At 42.5% G+C, this 20,039-nt stretch overlaps 1 protein-coding gene across 5 annotated transcripts in view; it reads right to left on the bottom strand.

Moving 5' to 3' along the window:
- Positions 1-700: 700 nt before the first annotated feature.
- rgs12a (regulator of G protein signaling 12a) overlaps positions 701-20,039 on the bottom strand; it is a 38,357-nt gene continuing 19,018 nt past the window's right edge. For all 5 annotated transcript variants that reach the window (XM_051428657.1, XM_051428656.1, XM_051428660.1 and 2 more), the window contains 15 exons: positions 17,202-17,223; positions 14,932-15,101; positions 14,341-14,433; positions 13,598-13,741; positions 12,750-12,932; positions 12,481-12,631; positions 11,507-11,604; positions 11,070-11,261; positions 10,624-10,697; positions 10,408-10,534; positions 9,852-9,948; positions 9,633-9,688; positions 9,017-9,128; positions 8,257-8,796; positions 701-2,288 (listed from right to left, as the gene is read on the bottom strand). In XM_051428657.1, coding sequence (XP_051284617.1) covers positions 2,002-2,288; positions 8,257-8,796; positions 9,017-9,128; positions 9,633-9,688; positions 9,852-9,948; positions 10,408-10,534; positions 10,624-10,697; positions 11,070-11,261; positions 11,507-11,604; positions 12,481-12,631; positions 12,750-12,932; positions 13,598-13,741; positions 14,341-14,433; positions 14,932-15,101; positions 17,202-17,223 — 2,346 coding nt within the window. In that variant the 3' untranslated portion in view covers positions 701-2,001. The remainder of the gene's footprint in view (positions 2,289-8,256; positions 8,797-9,016; positions 9,129-9,632; positions 9,689-9,851; positions 9,949-10,407; positions 10,535-10,623; positions 10,698-11,069; positions 11,262-11,506; positions 11,605-12,480; positions 12,632-12,749; positions 12,933-13,597; positions 13,742-14,340; positions 14,434-14,931; positions 15,102-17,201; positions 17,224-20,039) is intronic.

Here is a 20,039-nt window from a genome sequence, read left to right as displayed (position 1 = left end):
CTAGTGCCAAAGTGGCTGCTGTGGGAACTGGCAGAGAAGCAAAGGGTGAAAGCAGCCCAGTCAAAACATTCACAGGTGGGTCATTGAGTTAAAGCTCAAGTTTTTAAGATAAGAAGTCCAATTTGAAGATAATTCAAGGATCTGGCAGGAATTACTGTTGTAATGAAGAATTCAACAATGACAGTATCTTCGAGATTAAAGGGAAGTTTGAAAGTGAAGCCAACCATTTATAGGCCCTGTGTGTTGTCAGCATTCCAGCAGTGACATGCTCTGTCAAGACAAACTCCACAGTCCCATAATCTAACCTCTAATTTTCCCCAGCTGTAATAATCTCTCTCCAGATGCTGAGCTAAAAATACAAAGAGGAGGCTGGACGACTAAACAGCACATCCACGTTAGAGATGAATCCCCAGGTGAAGGTGCTGTGTTTCCAAAGAGGAAACTGTTCAACTAAGACAACTGTTAATTATTGACAATCCTGACTAACTTAGCAAACAGATTTAGCTGGCCAAATATGCCAAGTAGGAGAATGCATGGCTGTGAATGTCTTACATAAGACCTTAGAAGTTATAAATTACAACAGAGGAGTATTTCAAGTATGTTTTTACAAGGTGGACTACAGGTTAGGATGGGATAGTGAGGAGTTCCCTGCTGTCAGAAATACCACAATTAATCACAACGTACAAAAGAAAAACCTCAGTTTTGTTGGAATTACAGCCATCAAAGCTTTTTAATCATTCAACACGTGGACAACCTCAAAACCACAGAAGCAGGAAGTACAGGCAATAAAGGTACCGTCATGTATTATCTGTAAAACACAGGAAGACGATGTAAACAGGAAATAGTTAAATATCCAAGAAAATTGTGATTTGCCTCCCTTTTGATCCTAAAAACTGAGTCCTGCCTAGCATATGGTCCAAGAAATGTGGGTACCACTTTCTATTAATGCAAGAAGTTTGATAAAATATTCAAACTCAAGTTCACTTACCAGTTTTTTTTTTTTTTAGCTTTTAACTGCACCTCATGGTCTTCCTCAGCAAAAGACTGTTGGGAAAAGCTAGTAAAATGTTGATCTAAAACTTTATAAAGTCTTTATACCACAAGTTGTAATTAATATCTTAATTTTGGTTGATCGTCAAGTTATTAGTAAGAAGAACCTTTACAAGCTTTTTCCACAGCTTTCAACTGCATTTCATGGTCTTCCTCAGCAAAAGGCCAGTGAAAAAATGCTAAGATAATTTCAGATAAACACTGTTTTAAGATCTTTTTGTGGAAATGTATAAAGTGTCTATAAATTGTAATTATTAGCTTAATTAATGGTTAATAAATAATTCAGTAATGTTTTATAAATCAGAAAAAAGTTATTCATGCTAAAAAAATATTTTCATCTTTTTCCGGAGTTTTCAGCTGCATCTCATGGCTTTCCTCAGCGGAAGGCTGGCAAGAGGGCTAGTAAATGGACAATGGGTTAAAATATCTTGTCAACCTTTATAAGCATCTATAAATTGTAATTAATAGCTTAATTATTGGTTAATCCCCTTGGCTGGTACATATTGTTTGCTAACGTAACATATTCATTAGCTCTTTAACTCATTTTGATGGCTTACTAGAAAGTAAGGACTTATATTAAACCAATTAATTACAACTCAAGACTGTTTATAAGGTACGCCTAATTAGAAACTGGTACCCAGATGTTATTTTCAGGCTTTTTTTCCATGGTTGTCCTCGGTCTAATGTGGCTCACAACAAGAATGGCTTTGCACTTCATTATTAAACTATACCATAACAAAAACATATCACTGTCCCAAAATTGCAACCAGTACTAAAAATCAACAAGAAGACGCCAGAATTCATAACAAATATACAATATCTATCACCATAATATAGATTTTTTTTTGGAGTGTAAATTGACAGCTTTGCACATGCAGCCCATCATTTCATTAATTCCCTTTCAAAAGACAGTGCCTCAGGCTTTAAAAGTGCAGCAGTGGGGGGTTCCCTTTAGACAACTGTGGCCTTGTAAAGGTCTGTCTTGCAGTCCTTGCCCTCTGGTGGGTTGCGGCCGTTGTGGGGCACCTGGACGTTCCTCATTTTGCTCTGGCACTGCCGCAACTCAGCGACGTAGCCCTGGAAGCTCAAGCTGAGCTCAGAGTCCTCTCCCTGGGATGTTTCGAGAGTTCCCTCCTCTAGATGTACCCCCTCCACATCCATCACCTCCTGAACCGTCTGTGCAGCGTCGGCTCTATCAGTGGGCGATTTGGTGTTGGAGCACGGGTCTGTTTTCCCCTCTGCGCATGACAGAAAAGAAAAATATGGAAGATTTAATATGATTTGGTACATTATGGATGACCCAGATGTCAATTTGAATATTATTGAGCTTGATTCTAAAAAAAAAATGGCAACAGGCAAACACATCTCACATCAGGGTTTTTGGTCAAAGTTGTTAACAAACAGTGATCTATTTCCATTATATTGGTCGTGTTTTTTACATTCACTCAACTATAAGCTTTGTTTTGGTCTCCACCAACTCCTGAAAAACAGAGTTTGATTAAATCAGCTACTTGCTAATGCTGAAAATAGAAATGGAGCGAGTGGAGTTTGCGGGCTTGGAAAACCAAAACAATGAGCTACAAAATGCTAAAATTGGACTGCATAGAGCTACAGCTGCAGAGTTGGGTATACATTTTCAGTGGGGTTGCCACTACGGGTGACAACTTTCACATAGTAATTTGATCCATTGTTTATATAATATATAGTAATAATAATTTTTTTAATATAATTCCAGCTTTAAATAAATATTTTGCAATCGTAACAAGCTGGATTTTATGTGGTTGTCACTCAGAAGTGTCTTTTTAGATAACAATGACTAAAAATATACTTGGGCTTTGCTCCATCTTTGTGCATCTTTGACTCATATGGACTCGCAGGCAAGAGAGACGCATTGACTTCACATTATGATGCCTAAGAGCCAGATGTGTAACATGACTATATGAGATTTCAGATGATCTAAGAACTGGAAACTTTGTCACCCATCGTGTGGGTGCACATGCGTTCTAACTCGACATCGCTCAAATGAACACATTAACTTAATATGTTTGTATAATCTGACAACTGTATAGTTGTGTAATCTGGACAGCTGTTGTCAAGACAAACCCGATGACATAACTGCTTCGGCTCAAACTTGTTCAACTCACTTGCCAAATCATGGGAAATAACTGAAAGAAATTGGACCAAGACGAAGTGTATGAATTCATTGCCTTGTTGTCACATGTGGTATATTTCAACATTACCACTTGTACTTCATTTCAAACAGTTCAGTGCTGCATTAGCTCATCAGACGGCCCCCTGAACACAAGCCCCCCCGGTTCGCATGCAAGTGCACTCTGGGGGATAAAAAGCAACGTTTCCGGGACGCTGGCATTACAGTTGTGATGGCCGATAAACTCTCCACTTTTCATGTGAACCCTGTGGCCCTGCGCACTCTAAACACAGAGGCCTGAGTGACTCAAACACAGCACTTCAACACATAGACTCTCCTAACTCGGCTGACTGTGATTCACTGCTGTTCAGTGCAGATGTAAACACCGCCTGCGAGCTCCAACAGCTGACCTTACACAGACCCCTCAGCAACACGACTGCAGCAACAACTTGAACCACAAAGGTGAACACGAAAACAACTTAAAAGGACTCAACAACCATCAAGATCTTGTCTGAAGTTCAAAGACGTGATACTGACTTGTGTTTGACAATTAAGGCGTGATATTGATTAAATTTGAATATGATTGATGCTATGGCAACACAAATCTCCGTCATAGGGTTTTCCGCAGGATGTGATGTATTGAGGCCGGTATGCAGAGACGAAGATGACACATTTTGATGAATTTGTACTTTACATAAATGTATTCATCCATCCCTCCATCCTCTACCCCTCTCTCTATACTAGGGGTTCCCAACCTGGATCAATACTCTCACACGTTTGGATCATGTGATGAGTAGCAATTCAGGCAAAATTATTTATTGTCTGAAAATAGTATGTGACGGTAAAAATCACAATTTTTTTTATTATCAATTAATCTGCAAAGGATTTCCTTGATCAGTGGTTTGGTCCATAAAATCTCAGAATTCGAGGTAATGTCTTCACGTCTTATCTTGTCCAACCAACCCAGAGATTTATTTTTGCTTGAAAAATTCATTAAAAGATATGCCAAAAAAGGTTGGGAACTACTGATCTATACACATTTAATACAGTTCAGGGTCAGGGGCTTGCAGCCTATCCCAGCATGCATCAGCCAAAAGGCAGGGAAACACCCATGACAGGTTGCCAATCACACAGGGCAATGTGGTGATATTGAAAGGACACAATCTTACTGTAACTACTGAGGCAACATGCCACCAGTTTTTGTATAAATACTTGAATATAATATATATATATATATATATATATAAATGTATATAAATGTAGTATTTTTACCAATAAATTAATTTATTGAGCCGCACAGTCTCTCTTATGCAATCTTATTTTAAAATCTAAATATCAATAGTTCTGTACATCTTGCCTTATCGGCAAGCCAAATCATTTACCCATACAACTTTCCCATACATATTTTCTCTGTTCAAGCCTGCTGAATCCTCTGTTACGTGTAAAAATGATGCCCTGACACAGCCGTTTAACATGGCCAAGCCTCCTGTGGTGAGTCTTGTCCACAGCTGTGACAGCAGCCGGGAGCTGAGACCGACCAGCCAGACTGGAACGGACCCAGCTACAGTCCTCACCGAGAGAGGCTGACTGCCAAAGATCTGCGTCGAGTCCTCCTCTGACCGCCAGATGGATGAGAAGGCTGGCCCCGGGTCAGTGGCTGCCAGCCTTGAGAGCTGACACACAGATTCGAGGAGGAAGAAAGTGAAGCAGGCCTGAAGGCAAATGGAGCCATATGGTCCCTCAGGTGAACTGCTGAGTCATTACAGGGCACTTTTTGGAGATAGCCGTCTGTGGATTACTCCCAGGAATCGTTTTAGTCTTATTTATACGGGCCAAAACTGTCCTCTGAATTAAAACCTGAGCAACTGACTTCTGACCCTGACTGCAGAGAGGAAATCCTCAACATCCGGAATTAATCTTTTTTTTTTTTTTTTACAATTTCTGGCTTCATTTTCAGCCTTGTTTATGAAGAGAACAGCTTTATTTTTGTCTGAACTATAAAAAAAAACCATGCAGTGAGTTCAAATCAGTGTCATATGAATGGAGTTACATTGTGTGATGTCGCCCCCTAGTGGATGTCTTTATCCCTGCCGACCAAGCCAACAGACACAAACGCCTGCCAGACTGCCATGATTAGGAAATGATCACGGTAACACAGAGCAGCCGTTCCGACTGGGCCTCTGGATACAGACTAAAGCCCTTCTGCTTGTGATTTTAACAGTCTATTTAGAGGTTTATTTACAACTGATCTGCAAAGTAAATGCGGTAAACTACATGCAGGGCCAGAATTACTGTTATATACCTTGCCATAGAGCCTTAGAGAGAGTTTTAGATGCAACTTATTTACCTGATGTCAGGTTATATAGGTTTATAGTGCAGGATAAGTTGTAAACTCAGTCGATATGTGCCTTAAATACATGAATGAACTTATATAGTTCAGTGATTTTGCATTAACTATATGAGGGAACAATGAAGTCCCCAAATAGTATTGCTTTCAGCCATATAACCTCTAGTAAAGGCAAGCAAGCAGCTGGACTTCATCCTCGTCCTTTTTACAGTACAATTGGTTATTTATGGCAATTGTGCTATTATCGTGGCAATGTAAGTTTAGAATCGAACTGAATGGAGTTTGATTTACCTCAGCATCAATTATGTCTATTCCTTTGAAACAGCAGGGGGCGTCAGTTTAACAGCAACACACAAAGTGGAGGGGGACGTCTGCAGTGACTGAAATCAAGCACAGTGACACACTAAAAGAGGATAATTGCTACTGAGCCACTGATAACTTGTTTGCACTCATGAATTCTGACTGACTCAGTGGGTGTTTGTCTCTAAAACGCATTATTAAGCCTGACTTTCCACACAAACTCAAATGTAACAACTTGATAAAGTCTCCAAAAAAGTGGAGGCGTGCAAACTCGCAAGCATCTCCACGTCTGCAGATCCCTCACAGAATCAGCCGTTCCAAGGCGGACGACAGTGTCAAAAATATGGGTATATCGAATCATAGCTGTGTTTCTATTTTAGCTAGTGGGAGAAAGAGAGAGGCAGAGAGAGATAGATGCAAACCCGTAGTGACAGTTTCTATCTGTAGCTCAGTCAACTCGTGGATAAGGTTACCATGGCGCCCGGTGGTGGGAAGAATCAGGCTGATGCACTTAGCAACCAGAAAAGAGGAGCGAGCCTGTGGAGGAGCTGAAAGGCTTCGATTCCTCCTCATCATCTTGTGTACATATCACCTTACATTAAAGCCCTGCTATTAATACAAGGCAGCAATGTCAGGGCGAGCATGTCCGTACCCCTTCCATAAAGTGCTTTGAAGTGCAAGATACTCATCAGCTTTGTTGTTTGGGAAACACGTTGAGCTGGATTATCGTCTCTTTCTGCAGAGTTCACAGTGTTTCAACGAAGGCTTCCTGGGATTTTCTTTGAAGCCAAGAATCTAAATGTGTTGCCTTCTAATTGGATATCTGAACACACAGACGCTTTTGGCCTCAGTTTATACATTTCTGACAACTCTGTGTCAGATTTCCTGTAGAAAAACCCATCACCATAACAAATCAATGCACCACTTCATTATGTCCCTTAAAATCTCACAGTGGGGGAAAATGTCAATTAAAGGCCGGGAAATAGAAAATGAAATCCATCTTTAAGTAGATGATAATGACCTTTGAATCCCATACACAGTGAACCACGACGGCAAGCTTTGAAAACACACAAGTTAAACAGAAGGCAGGCTCAAAAGATCCACAATGCCACACTGAAGCTACACACAACAGAGCAGGGACCCCCATCAAGAAACAATACACCAAGCGGAAAGACCGAGCGACGTTCAACAAGACCGCACAGAACACGCCAGAAAAACGCACACACACAGCGAGCAGCGACACCCTGGAACGCACATGAAAAAAGCACACAGAGGAGTGGGAGCTAATGAGAGGAGGAAGCCACAAGACAAAATGAGACGCAGCTATGGAAGAGTGGGGGAAGGCATGCGGAGGTGGAGAGGAGGGGAGGAGGAGAGGAGGAAGAGGAGGAGGAGGAGGAGGAGGAGGAGAGAAAACTCACAAACGTGTAAAAAGACAGACGAGAGTGATTTGCAATTCTAACATTTATTAGATCTACTCAATCACAGGTACAGAGTTTATTGGCAGTGATTATCTACAACAGGCATCTAGAGAGGGAGTGAATGACCCAGATAAAGAATGACAAGCAATTCAACAATGTCACCAGAGCTAAGGAGCACTCGCTCTCCAGTGACTAATTATTTCAACCATTGCTCAAATTGCTACAGCAGGAGTTGACACTGTTTAATGACTCACCGGTTTTAGAGAGTTGCATAAGAAAAAAAAAAACCCAGCCTTTTGACATTGACATTGTTGAACTGCTCTTAACTAAACGTGGTGGGATTGAGAGGATTACAGCATTTGTTTTGTGATGACTGTTGAGCATTCGCAGAGCCGACACTGTAAAACAATTTTCAGCGGTCTGGTTTGCTACGATGTTTTCTAATTGTACATAATGAACCCATTATGGCAGGAAACTCATCACTTTAAATTGTTCAGTTGTTCTGAATTATAATCTTCAGTACAACATTCACTGACTACAGTACTGTCAAATATTGATCGTTAATCCGTATGCATTATGCATATATTAATAATATTCATAAGCTCTGCAATCAGTTACATCAGCATTCTCATGCACCCAAAACTACAAAATAAACTAAATATTTCACTGGAATAAACAAATCCCAGTCATAACCCAACAATTTGTGGCGTGGGAAGTGAACAAGTAAACTTTACTCACTGAACAAAATATACACATCACTATTTACATTAACATGTTTTTCTAAGTTTAATAAAACAAATCAGTTGAAATGATTGGCAAACTGAGAAAGAGTCAATATCAATTTGTCATTAAAGTGCATCAGAGTCAGTGTAGAGGGAGTTTGATCATGAAGGTGGTCGGGTTTAGACCACTGGGGAGAGAGCGCACACATGCACATACGACACACACGCAGACACACGGAGCACTGGTTTGTTACACTGTAGAAATACCTGAACTGGACTTTCCCTCTCCACCTGCGTCTTGAGACTTGGAGCAGGGTGGCGGCGGGGTGAAGTTGGCTTCAGGCAGGCTTTTCTCAAAGGACAGCATGGGGGACGGCGATGGAGGCAGCAGGGTGCTGTTGGGGCTGCTGATGTCGCCTTCCCCCACGAGGGTGAGGTCAGCGTGGACGTCCTCCTCAACAGTGCGAAGGCTTGGCCGGGTGTCTGAGGACCGGGAGATGGGGGACAGGTGGGTGCCAAATGTTGGGTGGCGAGGAGGGGGCAACAGGCACCGCCTGGTCCCAGAGTGTCCATTTGCACTGGAGCTAAGGGAGGAGTCCAGGCTCTCTGAGCGAAGGCTGGAAGTAAGGGCCCCCCGTGAGGAGATGCCGTTCTCCCGGGTCGGTTTCAGGGAGTCAGGGGTGGAGCAGGCTAGGCCGGGCGGAGTCAGGCGCAGGAAGTCGGGAAGCACCAGATCTTCTTTGTTCAGGAGTCCGCGCTGGTCGTTGGCTCGGGTGCTCTGTGCCCGGCTCAGCAGCTCAAAGAATTCTGCAAAACACATCAAACAAGTTCCCTCACTTAAACTTTCCAAATAGGTGAGCACCTGGAAGAAAGGGATTAGTTGTGTTTAACATGCAGCAGAGCGGCCTCACACCTGACAGAGAAAATAACCCTCCAGAGCTGCCCAAGATAGCAGTTAGTCCTGAGGCAAAGCGAAGCTAAGAAATCCACCAACAAGTCAATAAAAGAAAAGAAAAAGGGGATTTACCTTCAGCTTCATCTATATTAATCTTTTTCTGTTTTCTCTTTTCCCCTGGGAGTGCTGAGTCTGGTCCACTTGCTCTCACAGAAAAGTCCTTTGGTGTTGACCTCTCATCTCCCTGCAGATGCAACAATAACAATGCACTCTGTTAGGAGATGGAGGGATGGGGGAGGAGGGGAGGGAAGGATGGGAGCCGTATGGCGGAGGCTAAGCATGAACTGCCAGGCATCCTACTGAGCAGAGTGTCCAGATTTACTGAGGACCCGCATGTAAAGATGAGCCTGGTCCATCTGCTGGCTCTGTGTCTTTTCTGACCTTGCTAGTATCTCAACCAAGTGCTATCTGCCTACATATGGTGCAATAATCAAGCATGGAGAAACATGAGCGAGTGAGTCAGCGACAGGCAGTGTTAGGGCAAGGAATACCGAAACAAAAATCAGGAAATACACACCAATATAAAGCTTGTCAAGGCTAGAAAATGTTAATAAAGATTCATGTGGGCCATTATTAAGTCATCCCGAATGGTGCAGAAGAAGCGCAGCAATAGAAAGGGACAAAAACACCACGTCTAGACTTTTAGGCGGCACGATGCGCGAAATAAAGCCGTCGTCGAAGTACTTACCGTAGCAGAAAAGCTCCTGGTTGGAGGGTGGCCTTTTAAGGAAGACTTTGATTTGTCTGTTTGAAAGAGAGAAAGAGAGTGTTGCACATGAAATATTCATCAGGTTGAGAAATTGATGAGTAAGTGAAACAGGTGGGGGGGAGGTGGAAACAACTTCTTGTTCCTATTTTTTGTCAGTATTTAATGTTTAGTGTAATATATTGTGTTCAAGTGTTTTACCTTTGTTTGAAGCTGGGTCTGCTCGTTCCAACACAACTCGCAGGCCGTCCAAACTCGATATGGGGGCACCCAGGTCCAAAGGCTCAGCTTCTCCGCTCTAACACGACACACAAATATATGTTTGACATGTTAGCACCTCCCCTGTTGTGCAGAAGTCGTAATACAGTTTCTCTCTCCAGGATATTGCTGTTCACGGGCCTTTCCTTGACTTATAAACCATCTTTAAGCTCTGGCCTACTGTATAATACAGTTATAATGCCTAGAAGCCCACAGGACTAAAATAAATCATCTGGCAGGGGTTCAGGGGAGGAGTAAAGAGTTGGCATGTTTGAGGAGTGTCGTCATTTTTAATTATAGCCCTGGTGCTCCATCTTTGGAGGCTGGGCTGAGTCTAGCGCTAACCACCGTGTAGAGATGGAAAAGGATGCGGTCGCTTCCCTCCCCTAACCATGATACTCCACCCTGGGGCACTGTCACACACTGCACAAGCCTGCTTTCCGGACACACAGGAGCTTCAAAAAGATTAAGGCCATTGTAGCCACCAGGGACAACTTACTATTTTGGCCACAAGGTCGCTGAGGTGGAGACCATATTTGGCCACCACGGGGCGCAGGACCTCAGTTACTGGTTTGGTAGGTTTGGCTTTCAGCCCCACAGAGCGGTTAATGGGAACCAGGTCCAATCTACGAGCAGAGGAAGAGCACAAGCAAATGTCAGCATGGACAGAAAATGTGGTATTAATGGGAAACTGACAATGATCGATCATTCATACCTAAACAAGGTCCGCTTCTCCAGTCTCAAGTCTCGTGAGCTGAGGGTCATGCAGTCTTGGTCCAACACCAAAGGCTATGAGGAAAAAAGCATGAAACAACACATTAGCAACACATAAAGCCCCAAAAACACTACATACTGTAGCACCCTTATACAGCAACTAAAAAGACACATTCTCCACTTTAATCCTCTGTAATCTTTTCAATTCGCTTTGGTTGAATTCAGCTTTTTTCATTCAACTTCCAACAATGACTCTTCACAAAATAAGCATGTTTAAATTGTCAGTGTAGTCGTGCTGTATTTACCAAAGTTAGATTTATAATAAACAGAGGGTTGAGTCAATTCATTAAAGAGGTGCTTGCAGCAGTGTTCTGCTCTCTGGTGTATCAGCAGCAGATGTTCTGTTCATTTGTCAGTAAATCTGTTGGCAGTGACTGCCTCTCTCACCTTCTCCCCTCCCACCAGGAAGAGGTCGACAGCAGCGATGTTGACGCTGATGCTGTGACAGAGATCTTGGAGGACGTCCCTTATGGAGGCACTGGGCCGGAGAGTAATAGAAGAGCAGGAACCGTCGGGGAGCATCACGTTGCAGTGTTTGGGAGAGCGTTCCCATACTCCGACTGAGTGGCGATTATCAGACTACGGATACATGATTTAAAAAAAGATTGAAAGGCTCAATTTAAGAGGAAGTGGGTTATGGCTTTCCAGTGTTATGTACACTTAGATTCAGTTGTAACTGTAGCTCGATTGGCATCCACAAACAAAAAATGAGTGGGCTGACAAGTAAAAAATAAATAAATAATAAACAACTCTAGCCTTTTATGATGGCTTTACTAGACACTGGGCTCTGTGTTGCCATGGTGATTCGTCCAGAGGAATCTTACCTCAATCTTGCCAGCAGAGCAGGAAGTGGCCATCTCCAGACTGGTACCGGACGACAAGGAGCCCTGGGACTCCCTCCGCCCATTATTGCCCCAGTAGTCTGCAAAAAAAACAGGATGTTGAATTCATGCAGATAGGAGACATTTGCACACTACTGACATTAAATAACACTCACAATATGCAACGCAGAGACAGTGTCAAGCTGTAACATGACTAATAACAATTGTTTTTGATTCATGGTCGTAGTTTTTTGTCACAAAATCTTGGCAGGCGAGAAGGTGTATGCCATCAAACAAGATATTTGTAAACAAACAGTAGGTGTTGTATTAAATTGAAGTAAACCTACAATCAATTAGAGACATCTATGAAAAAGCACCAGTTTCAAATGCACTATTAGGTTCCATTTATAATGATTAATAACTATGCCAAATTTTTGACTGAAAATTGTTATATCAACAATATTTTGTATACCTGTATCACTACTTGTGCGTTCAGACGATATTTACAAACACAAAAATGAGGAATTATCATTACTAATGTATTTAACTAAGCTTAGTCTAAAAATGACATTTGGTCAATTGTAGCCTTTGAAATAGGACAAAATGCAAGCTCTATTATCATATTATAATAATCATATAGTTTCACATGACCACATTTAGATATTTCGCCACCTTTAAAACACTGGCTCTATGTGAATAATACTCTCTTCAGTGTGCCAAAATCCCAGAGTTGCAACAACTATGTTTTTGCCAGTGTACCAGTAGTGTGTGTGTGTTGTGTGTGTAATACTGCAGGGCAGCTGTGTCTCTACATGCCTCCCCCGCCTGTTTGCTCATGCTAACTCTGGAACTAGCAGCGATTTGGTGTCTTGTTCAAGGACACATCAGCCCTTTGGAAGTTTATGTGTTGCAAAAGTTTTAAACAACGGGGGAACTCAGTCACCAGAAGGCAACAGGGTTGCTAATGTATTTCTTACCGAGGTTAATGTCTCCAATGTCCTTCTTCTTTGGGCCCTTGCCGAAGCTTCTGTTGCGGGACCAAGAGAAGAAGATGCCGCGTTTCTTGTCGGCACTCTCGTCCCTGCTGTCTTCGTTCAGTGACCTCCCCGACCTCTGCTTTCTGGCCTCCTGTTGGTTGGAGAGAAAAAACAAAGATTTTACCAGCCGTACTGCGCTGATGAACGATATCAACAATGCCACATTTCAATGAAAAGCTATTTTTGGTGCAATCATAAAGCAGCAGCACCTTTTTCGGAGTGGAAAGGGTAGAGCGGTCAGAGCTGGCGCTGTGTTTCGAGGGCGCAGGACTACAGGGAATCTGGTAGGGGTCCGGCAAGGGTTGTCCGTCCACTTCAGCGCGCATACACTCTTGGTAAAGGGAGGACTTGAGGAATCGTGAATAACTGTCAAACTTCATCAGGTTGAAGATCTGTAGACGTGGAGGAAAAAAAGAGCGGTGTTTGTGAGTAAACAAACAGCGAAAGACAAAAGAGAACAAAAAAAGGGTTTTTGAAGGTGATGGAGAGGAAGAGGTACACAAAGTAGCATGTAGGGTCAAAAATAAGGGAGTGAGGAAGAGAAAATGAAACGTAGAAAGAAACAAGAGAGAAGAAACTACTAGTTTAACATATGGTTACAGCTTATGTTATGACAGGTGTCTTAACAGTTAACATTTTATCACGTGCAGGATGAAAATATACACATCTCTGACTGCATGTCTATGTGTGTACAGTATGCGCTAGATTCTCTGTGGGTGTACGCCAGTTTGTGTTTATCTCTCTAGTGAAGGCTCAGAGCCCTTTTGTAAACAAACCCAGATGGCCACTAAAAAAAACCAATATGCTTGGGCAAAGTGACTAAAGGCTAGATGAGAGCAAAGCCCCACTACTGCACACAGAATCCCTCCGACTAATAATAATCTCCAGAAAAAATTGGCGAGGGACATGTGAATAATTAAAATATGAAAAATTAACCAAACATGAAATATTTAAATAATCGTGGAGGCTTCTAATTATAATCAACCAACAGATTGCGGTGTCCAAAGAGATGAGCTCTATTATAAGCTCGATATCAGCGCTGCTGTGTTGTTCGTACCTGTAGCTGCTGCGTCTTGAACATGTCGGGCCGTGGGGAGGTGAGGACGTCATCTGCCAGCTGGGCTTGGCTGTCGATGTTAACTGGCATGGTGGCCTTGCTGGACAGGAAGCTGTTGTAGATCTCTCCAGCTCTCTGTGACAGCTGCAAGAAGAGGTTTGATGGCGCAGAATATTAAAAACTGTAGAAAATTGCGTCGCTATATGTGTTCTTATTTACTCTTTCATCAATATAGTTTGCACGCCCGTTATATGGGCACTAAGATGTCATTTAATCTGTATAAACCCATTTGTGGGTCGGAAGGTTGGGAGGAAGGTCTCAATTCTTCTACACAAAATGTAATCTAAGAATAATTCATAGGTAAATAATTTGAGAAAGGAAAACCCTGCAAAATCTGTTCTTTATGTGCAGTGCAATTTGCATTGAAAAGGATAAGTTTGGTGGAGATCCTGGATGGGGAAACGTGTAGCCTACAGAGGAGATTGGAGGTGAGTGAACTTTGTAAAATGAAGTTAACTTCGGGTAACGCTGTTCATTTACCCATGTCAGTTGCACACATCACACATGTTTTAAAAAAGCAGTTGACTTAAGATTAGACACATCACACACGTATGTATGACCGCATCTTATTTCTTAACTTATCTTCCCCATTTAGGCAATGATCTGCCAATTCACAGTGGACCACAGTATACAACACACACAAAAGTTCTGACTGCATCTGTGGCTTCATAGTGTGAACTTACCTGCTTCTTATCAGTTGCAGGGACATGACTGAAGCATTCACAGGCCTGCCAGAACAAGATATTCTCCTCACTGAATTCTTTCTTGAGAAATTCCTGTGGAGACACACGGTACAAGAGTTACAATCTCAAACTAGATAATTTTCTCCCTGTGCTGTTATTGTTGTTGCTGCGACCAGTAGTGAGGGAATAAATTATTGGGTGTAATGTTGTGAACAAGATTGGTGTAAGTGTAGGCGCAGGATAGTGTAGGCGAGTGCAGCTCTGATCAGTGTTGAGGGACGGTGAGGAGCGAGGTGGTTCTGGGACGCCAGAACTTAATGTTTGAGCCTTCTGAAGGTGTTGTGGGCTAAATTCAAAGGCACATCTTTTATGTGGGAGATACAGTAAGATAAATGAGATGCCTGTACTCACTATGGTTGGACAGTGAGAACTGGTTCTGAACTTGAACCTATTCCACATTGTGTAAATATGTGTAACGCTTGAAGGAAGGTGGTCTAACTATCAAAACATTAATTGTAGCATTGTATAAGAATGAAGCTGTTTTATGACCCTAATAATGGTAATAATAATATCAATGTGACAAACTCTTACCGAGAAGTAGCGCACACCAACTGGATCCTGGAGGAGCCGCTCAAAGCAGGCGGCCCAGCTGGCCACGCGCTGCTCCGGACCCCCTCGATGACTGCCCGCTCCTGGAAGACTGCCATTACTGTTCAGGCTGCTCTGGCTGCAGCATCCCTGCAACTGGACCCCACTGTAGTCTGCAAGACGGGAGAGCGCAATGCAAAGGTTAGACGGCTTTAATGTTAAAGGGTAATTCCAGCCAGAGGGAATGTTAGAGCGGTTTTCCTGTGTGCCCTTCTCAACTTTCTAAATATTCCCCTGGATTTTAGCATTTTTTTCCTTATGGCAATCTTCACCTTCACTCAGCTTGTTAGCAGAGCCTGAATAACTGTGCTGTATTTACATCGATAGAGGACATACAAGACTTTTCTAGACCCTCCTCTAAGAGGAAGCAGGCAAAACAATAATTTTTCTAACATTGGAACAATATTGGGTTATGGTTCTAGTGTTAATTTAACTAATATCAACTACTTAGTAAACCTAAAACTCTCACTACAATCTTTTCATTTTCCTTAAGATTACAAGTTAATCTTAGGGAAACTGCAAGAAAGGGGAGACAAATAATTTGCCAGCAGTTTAATAAAAGCCTTGATCCTGTTGGACTTAAAAGAGGGGGGGACTAGACACAAGCCAAAGGGTGCCCTATAACTGCACCAAACATAATAAAAAAAACAGAAAATGGATTAGACTACAAGGTAAAGGTCAAGGGGGTTGAAAAGAAAGGTTCTGGCTCTTTACTGCACCCTTTGCTACACCTCTCACCGGCAAATGCTGCACAATAAGTGAATTTCAAAGTTCAAAATGTGTTGTGAGGGAAGTGTGGACCAGATAGCCTACAGATCAGATTGCATCTGAGAAAGAGCAGACTTCACTCGGTTAGCAGAAGAGGAGCAAAGAGGGGGCGGCAAGAAGAGAGAGCAGAATAAAAGAAGAAAGAAAGGAGACATGGCTGATTAAAGGGACACAATGAGGGAGAGTGGGTAAGGATCCAGGAACTGAAGTGGGGGGCCTCTGCCTGCACAGTACCTGCTATCGTGACAGCAGATGGCCACTTTAGAACTGTGGGCCGGCGAGGCGGAGAACGCACAGTAAGAAAACAAAAGGGTCACAGTGGTATTTGTTACAGAGACATAGCCATTGTCAGTCTGTGGAGATTCAACTGGTTGGCATGGGCAACTGGTTTTAACTGAGTGTATCTCTGCTGTCGGGAACAGAAATGTTAGTTGGATCAGGTACGGTACAGCATATCTTCATCCTGCTGATACAGCTGCAGAAGAAGTACGGTGGATTTACAAATAGGTTCAACTGTGACGTTGTGAAATAAAAGCACTGTAAATAGTACATGACATCACTAACAGCCTTACAGTGAGGTCTTTCGTATTGTGATACGGTGGCCTTTACGTGACCTTTTGAAATCGAATGTATGTCCTAGTTACTTGGCAATTAGCGCCACTGAATCAGCAGACTTGTCATTAAAATTGCATAGCCTTTATGTTAAGTATGGCGATCTGAGAAACTGTGGGATTTTATATTTATACAATAAGGACAAACGACCAGTTTCTCTGTGTCGCTGTCTGAAGTTTGCTGACAAGCCACTTGTTTGGACTTGGTTTAATGTATTAGGGCTGAGGCTTTTGGGATCCGTGTTCACCACATTGTGTGCTGCTCGGTTAATGAGATGGCTTTAGAAAGCAAACAGCCGCGCATGTCTGATCTACAGCCACAGTGAAAGGAGCGGAGCTGCACTCCTCACCGCAGCCTGTTAGCAAATGTTGTTAAAACTCCTATGAAAGAGGAGACCAGACAAGCATGCACGCTAGCCCCCGACTACAACCCAAAAACACGCTCAACAAACATCCTTTGTTAATGAGGCATGCTGCCTACAGTGAATACATCATCCCAGCTAAGTCTTTTTATTAGACCATTTTATTGAGCAGCAACAAAGTTCTGTGTTGAGTATAGAGCAGAAAATGAGAAATAAAAATTGCAGACACTAAAAAGGCTGGACAGAAACACTGCAGGCTGGCCAAGATTAAAACATTTGACTATGTTAGTAAAAAAAAAAAAAAGGGGGGGGCATGGGTCATTAAGAAAAATCTTGTGATTTAATTCAGTTTTAACCGCTTTTAAGTACCCTCTACAGAGCTGGAACTCTTTTACACCTTTCATATCAAATGATCCTGTTTAGCTTTTAGAGAAAAGTGTTTTTAAAGTAGTAATAAAGGAATTGTACTCACCACCATCTGAGGAAGCAGCAGACTGAAAGAGAACAAAGAGAGACATGAGTGAGAGGCTGCCCTCATGACCTCCTGTGCTGAGACAAGAGACTGAAGCTGGTGCTGATAGCAGTGTCTCTTCAGGCATCCCACCAGTCGCTCTGAGGTGTGTGTCTTTGTGGTTTGTAAGTGAGGGTGTGAGTGTGTGTGTGTCTGTGCTAGTGGGAAAGGGTTGGCTCTTGGGTCCTTACACAACACCATTAACTTGTAAGTGGGTGGACCCCTGGCCTCTACCACACACAGCTGTTCACACCTCCACAGCAGGACCCAGCCCTCATTTTATATGATCCTCACGGCCCTGAATGTGTGCATTCCTGCTAACTGCAATGACAAAGATCAGAGCTCATCAAGGCAGAGCTACTTGAGAGGCCGTCACTGGCCGTAATGCTCCTCTATTCACTTGCTAATTTAAGGAATGAGTGGTTTATGCGTGTGTAGATGCCCTTGAATGAAAGGCAAACAGCCTCTAGTGGGCATGGAAATTTCACAGTGACAACTTTCCATAATTGGGTGCACTTACAGCCAAGGAGTAATGCTAAATAAAACGCCACACATGATTGATTTTATGATGGATCAACAAATATTTACTTGGCAAAACTGAAAATACTGGAATCACTGCCTCGGCATTGGGCCTCTGTAAACCCTGTTAGCGTAATTTTGGTTAGGCTAATAAAGAGAGATTTTAATCCCAAACTATGAGGCTGTTCTCGCAAATATATTAAAATGCAGGGGAGGATATGAGAGGCGCATCTTCGGGCTTGGTCCAAGAACACTCAGAAAAAATCGTTGCGTTGGAGGATTCATCTGAAAAGGAGAGACTATTTCCAGAAGAGTGTTTTCTGAGCTGCCACTTCAAAGTGTGAATATTCAAGGCTGATAATACGTCTAAACAAGGCTCTTCTTGCCAGGCTGGTGGCTCGGTGTGAGCAGTAAATACAGTATGTGCTTTAGAGAAATTGCATAATAATGGACAGTAAAACAATGAAATGAACTCAGATGATGCACCTGGATGAGGTTATATTTGAAAGTGAAACGCAAGGTTATAGTTTAATTTTCCTGTCTGATTTCATTCATAGTATCATTTCTTAATTGACTTTCCAGTTGTGATCAATTAGCCGTAGAACAAGCCCAGACATGTTGCAGACCGGCCAATTCTTTTTAGTTTCTGTTGATGTGACTGGTCGTCTGAAGGCAGGCGGACGTAACCGCGGCCATGTGCGCTAATGTGACGTTTTCGTTCCATTTCGGGAGTGACCACATGTAAAAGCTCTATCAGACATAGACCGCTATACCACTAATTGTCTGTCACAGCCTCTTTACAACTCTGCTGCTGCAAAGTCCAACCCCATACAGTCAACACCCAAAAGCCACCCCTTCTGTGGTGGTTAGCATGTGTACAGTAATCACGGGTTGGTAGAATGAGGACCAACATGAAGCCGAAACAGAAGAGAGAGAGAGAGAGAGAGAGAGAGAGAGAGAGAGAGAAGAGAAAGGGGACACCCACTCCATCTGTCTGTCCTTTTGGGTCTAAAATCAGCTAAACCTCAAACCTTAAATATATACAGTGTTGTGACTGTGGTTCACTTAAAAGAACAAGACAGACATCACACAATGTGACGTCAATTTCGGTTTTGGAACAAACAAAAGGTCTCCAGGCTGAAACTAATGGCATTCACTGCTATCCAATCCATACTTTAGGAGTCGATACTACTTTTAAAATCTTTATATGGAGAGATTTGACTTCTAAGGTGACACATGTGATAGACATCCACTTATTCACAGACATGGGATAAGAGTGGGAGTAAATTCATTTCAATTCAAATCATGAAAGTCCTCTTGACACACACAGTTGAGGTAACACCTGCTTTAAACCATGCTTGTGTCAGAGGAGAATTATGTTGGTGACAAATGCGTCATAAGGCTAAAACGTCTGAATGAATGGAAATGTTGCAAAACCTTGAAACTAACCAACTGCAACACATCATTTATTAGATTGAAGTCAAATTCTTCTTGCTTTATCAAATTTTGGCATTGATTGATTTGATCGAATAACAGATGAATTATCTGTGCTATAAAGTGACAGAAAATTGACTTTCAAGTTCCCAGAGTCCAAGATGACCTGTTCAAATGGCTTATTTTGTCTAACCAATGCTCTAAAACCCAAAGAAAATCAGTTTTTAATGATATAAAACTGAGAAAAAGTAGCAACTCCCCACATTTCGGTGAGTGGGAGCAACAAACAACAAATGTTTGCTTGATCGGTTATTAATAAATATTAAAATCATTTTATAAAATGGTTGGTTAATAATCTGTATACAAATCAAACAAATCAATTTATTGACTATCCATTTAAAATGACATAATGAACACATGTCATGCTTATGGAAGTTGAGCAGGTAGAGCTAGCAGATATACAGACGGTTGTGTGTGTATGTTTGTATGTATGTGTGAGGCAGCAGGGGTTAGAGCCCACATTCCACTGTGTGTTTCTCAACTCGTTATTGCTTCCTTGCTCTCAACTCTACTACAATGAGGCTGACGTGATGACCCAGGCACACCGTCACCTCTTGTCCGCACACTCCCTTCCTCTGCTGACACCTCTGGTGACGAGTCGGTCCACCATGGGCGGTCCTGCAGTCCAACGGGGCCCTCTTTGATCCTTTTCTTATGAGGCTGAATTGCAGGGATCTCATTTCCCTGCTGGAACTCCTCTGAAAGCTGTCCACGTTAGGTTGTTATCAACCAAATGGACAAAACCACAATTCAAGTCACAGCGAGTACCCTGGCTCCAAACGTAGA

The sequence above is a fragment of the Dicentrarchus labrax genome, unplaced genomic scaffold (assembly GCF_905237075.1).
Source record: "Dicentrarchus labrax unplaced genomic scaffold, dlabrax2021, whole genome shotgun sequence".
NCBI classification, from domain to species: Eukaryota; Metazoa; Chordata; class Actinopteri; family Moronidae; genus Dicentrarchus; species Dicentrarchus labrax.
Note: the sequence above shows the minus strand (reverse complement) of the source record. Positions and strands in the feature narration are given on the sequence as shown.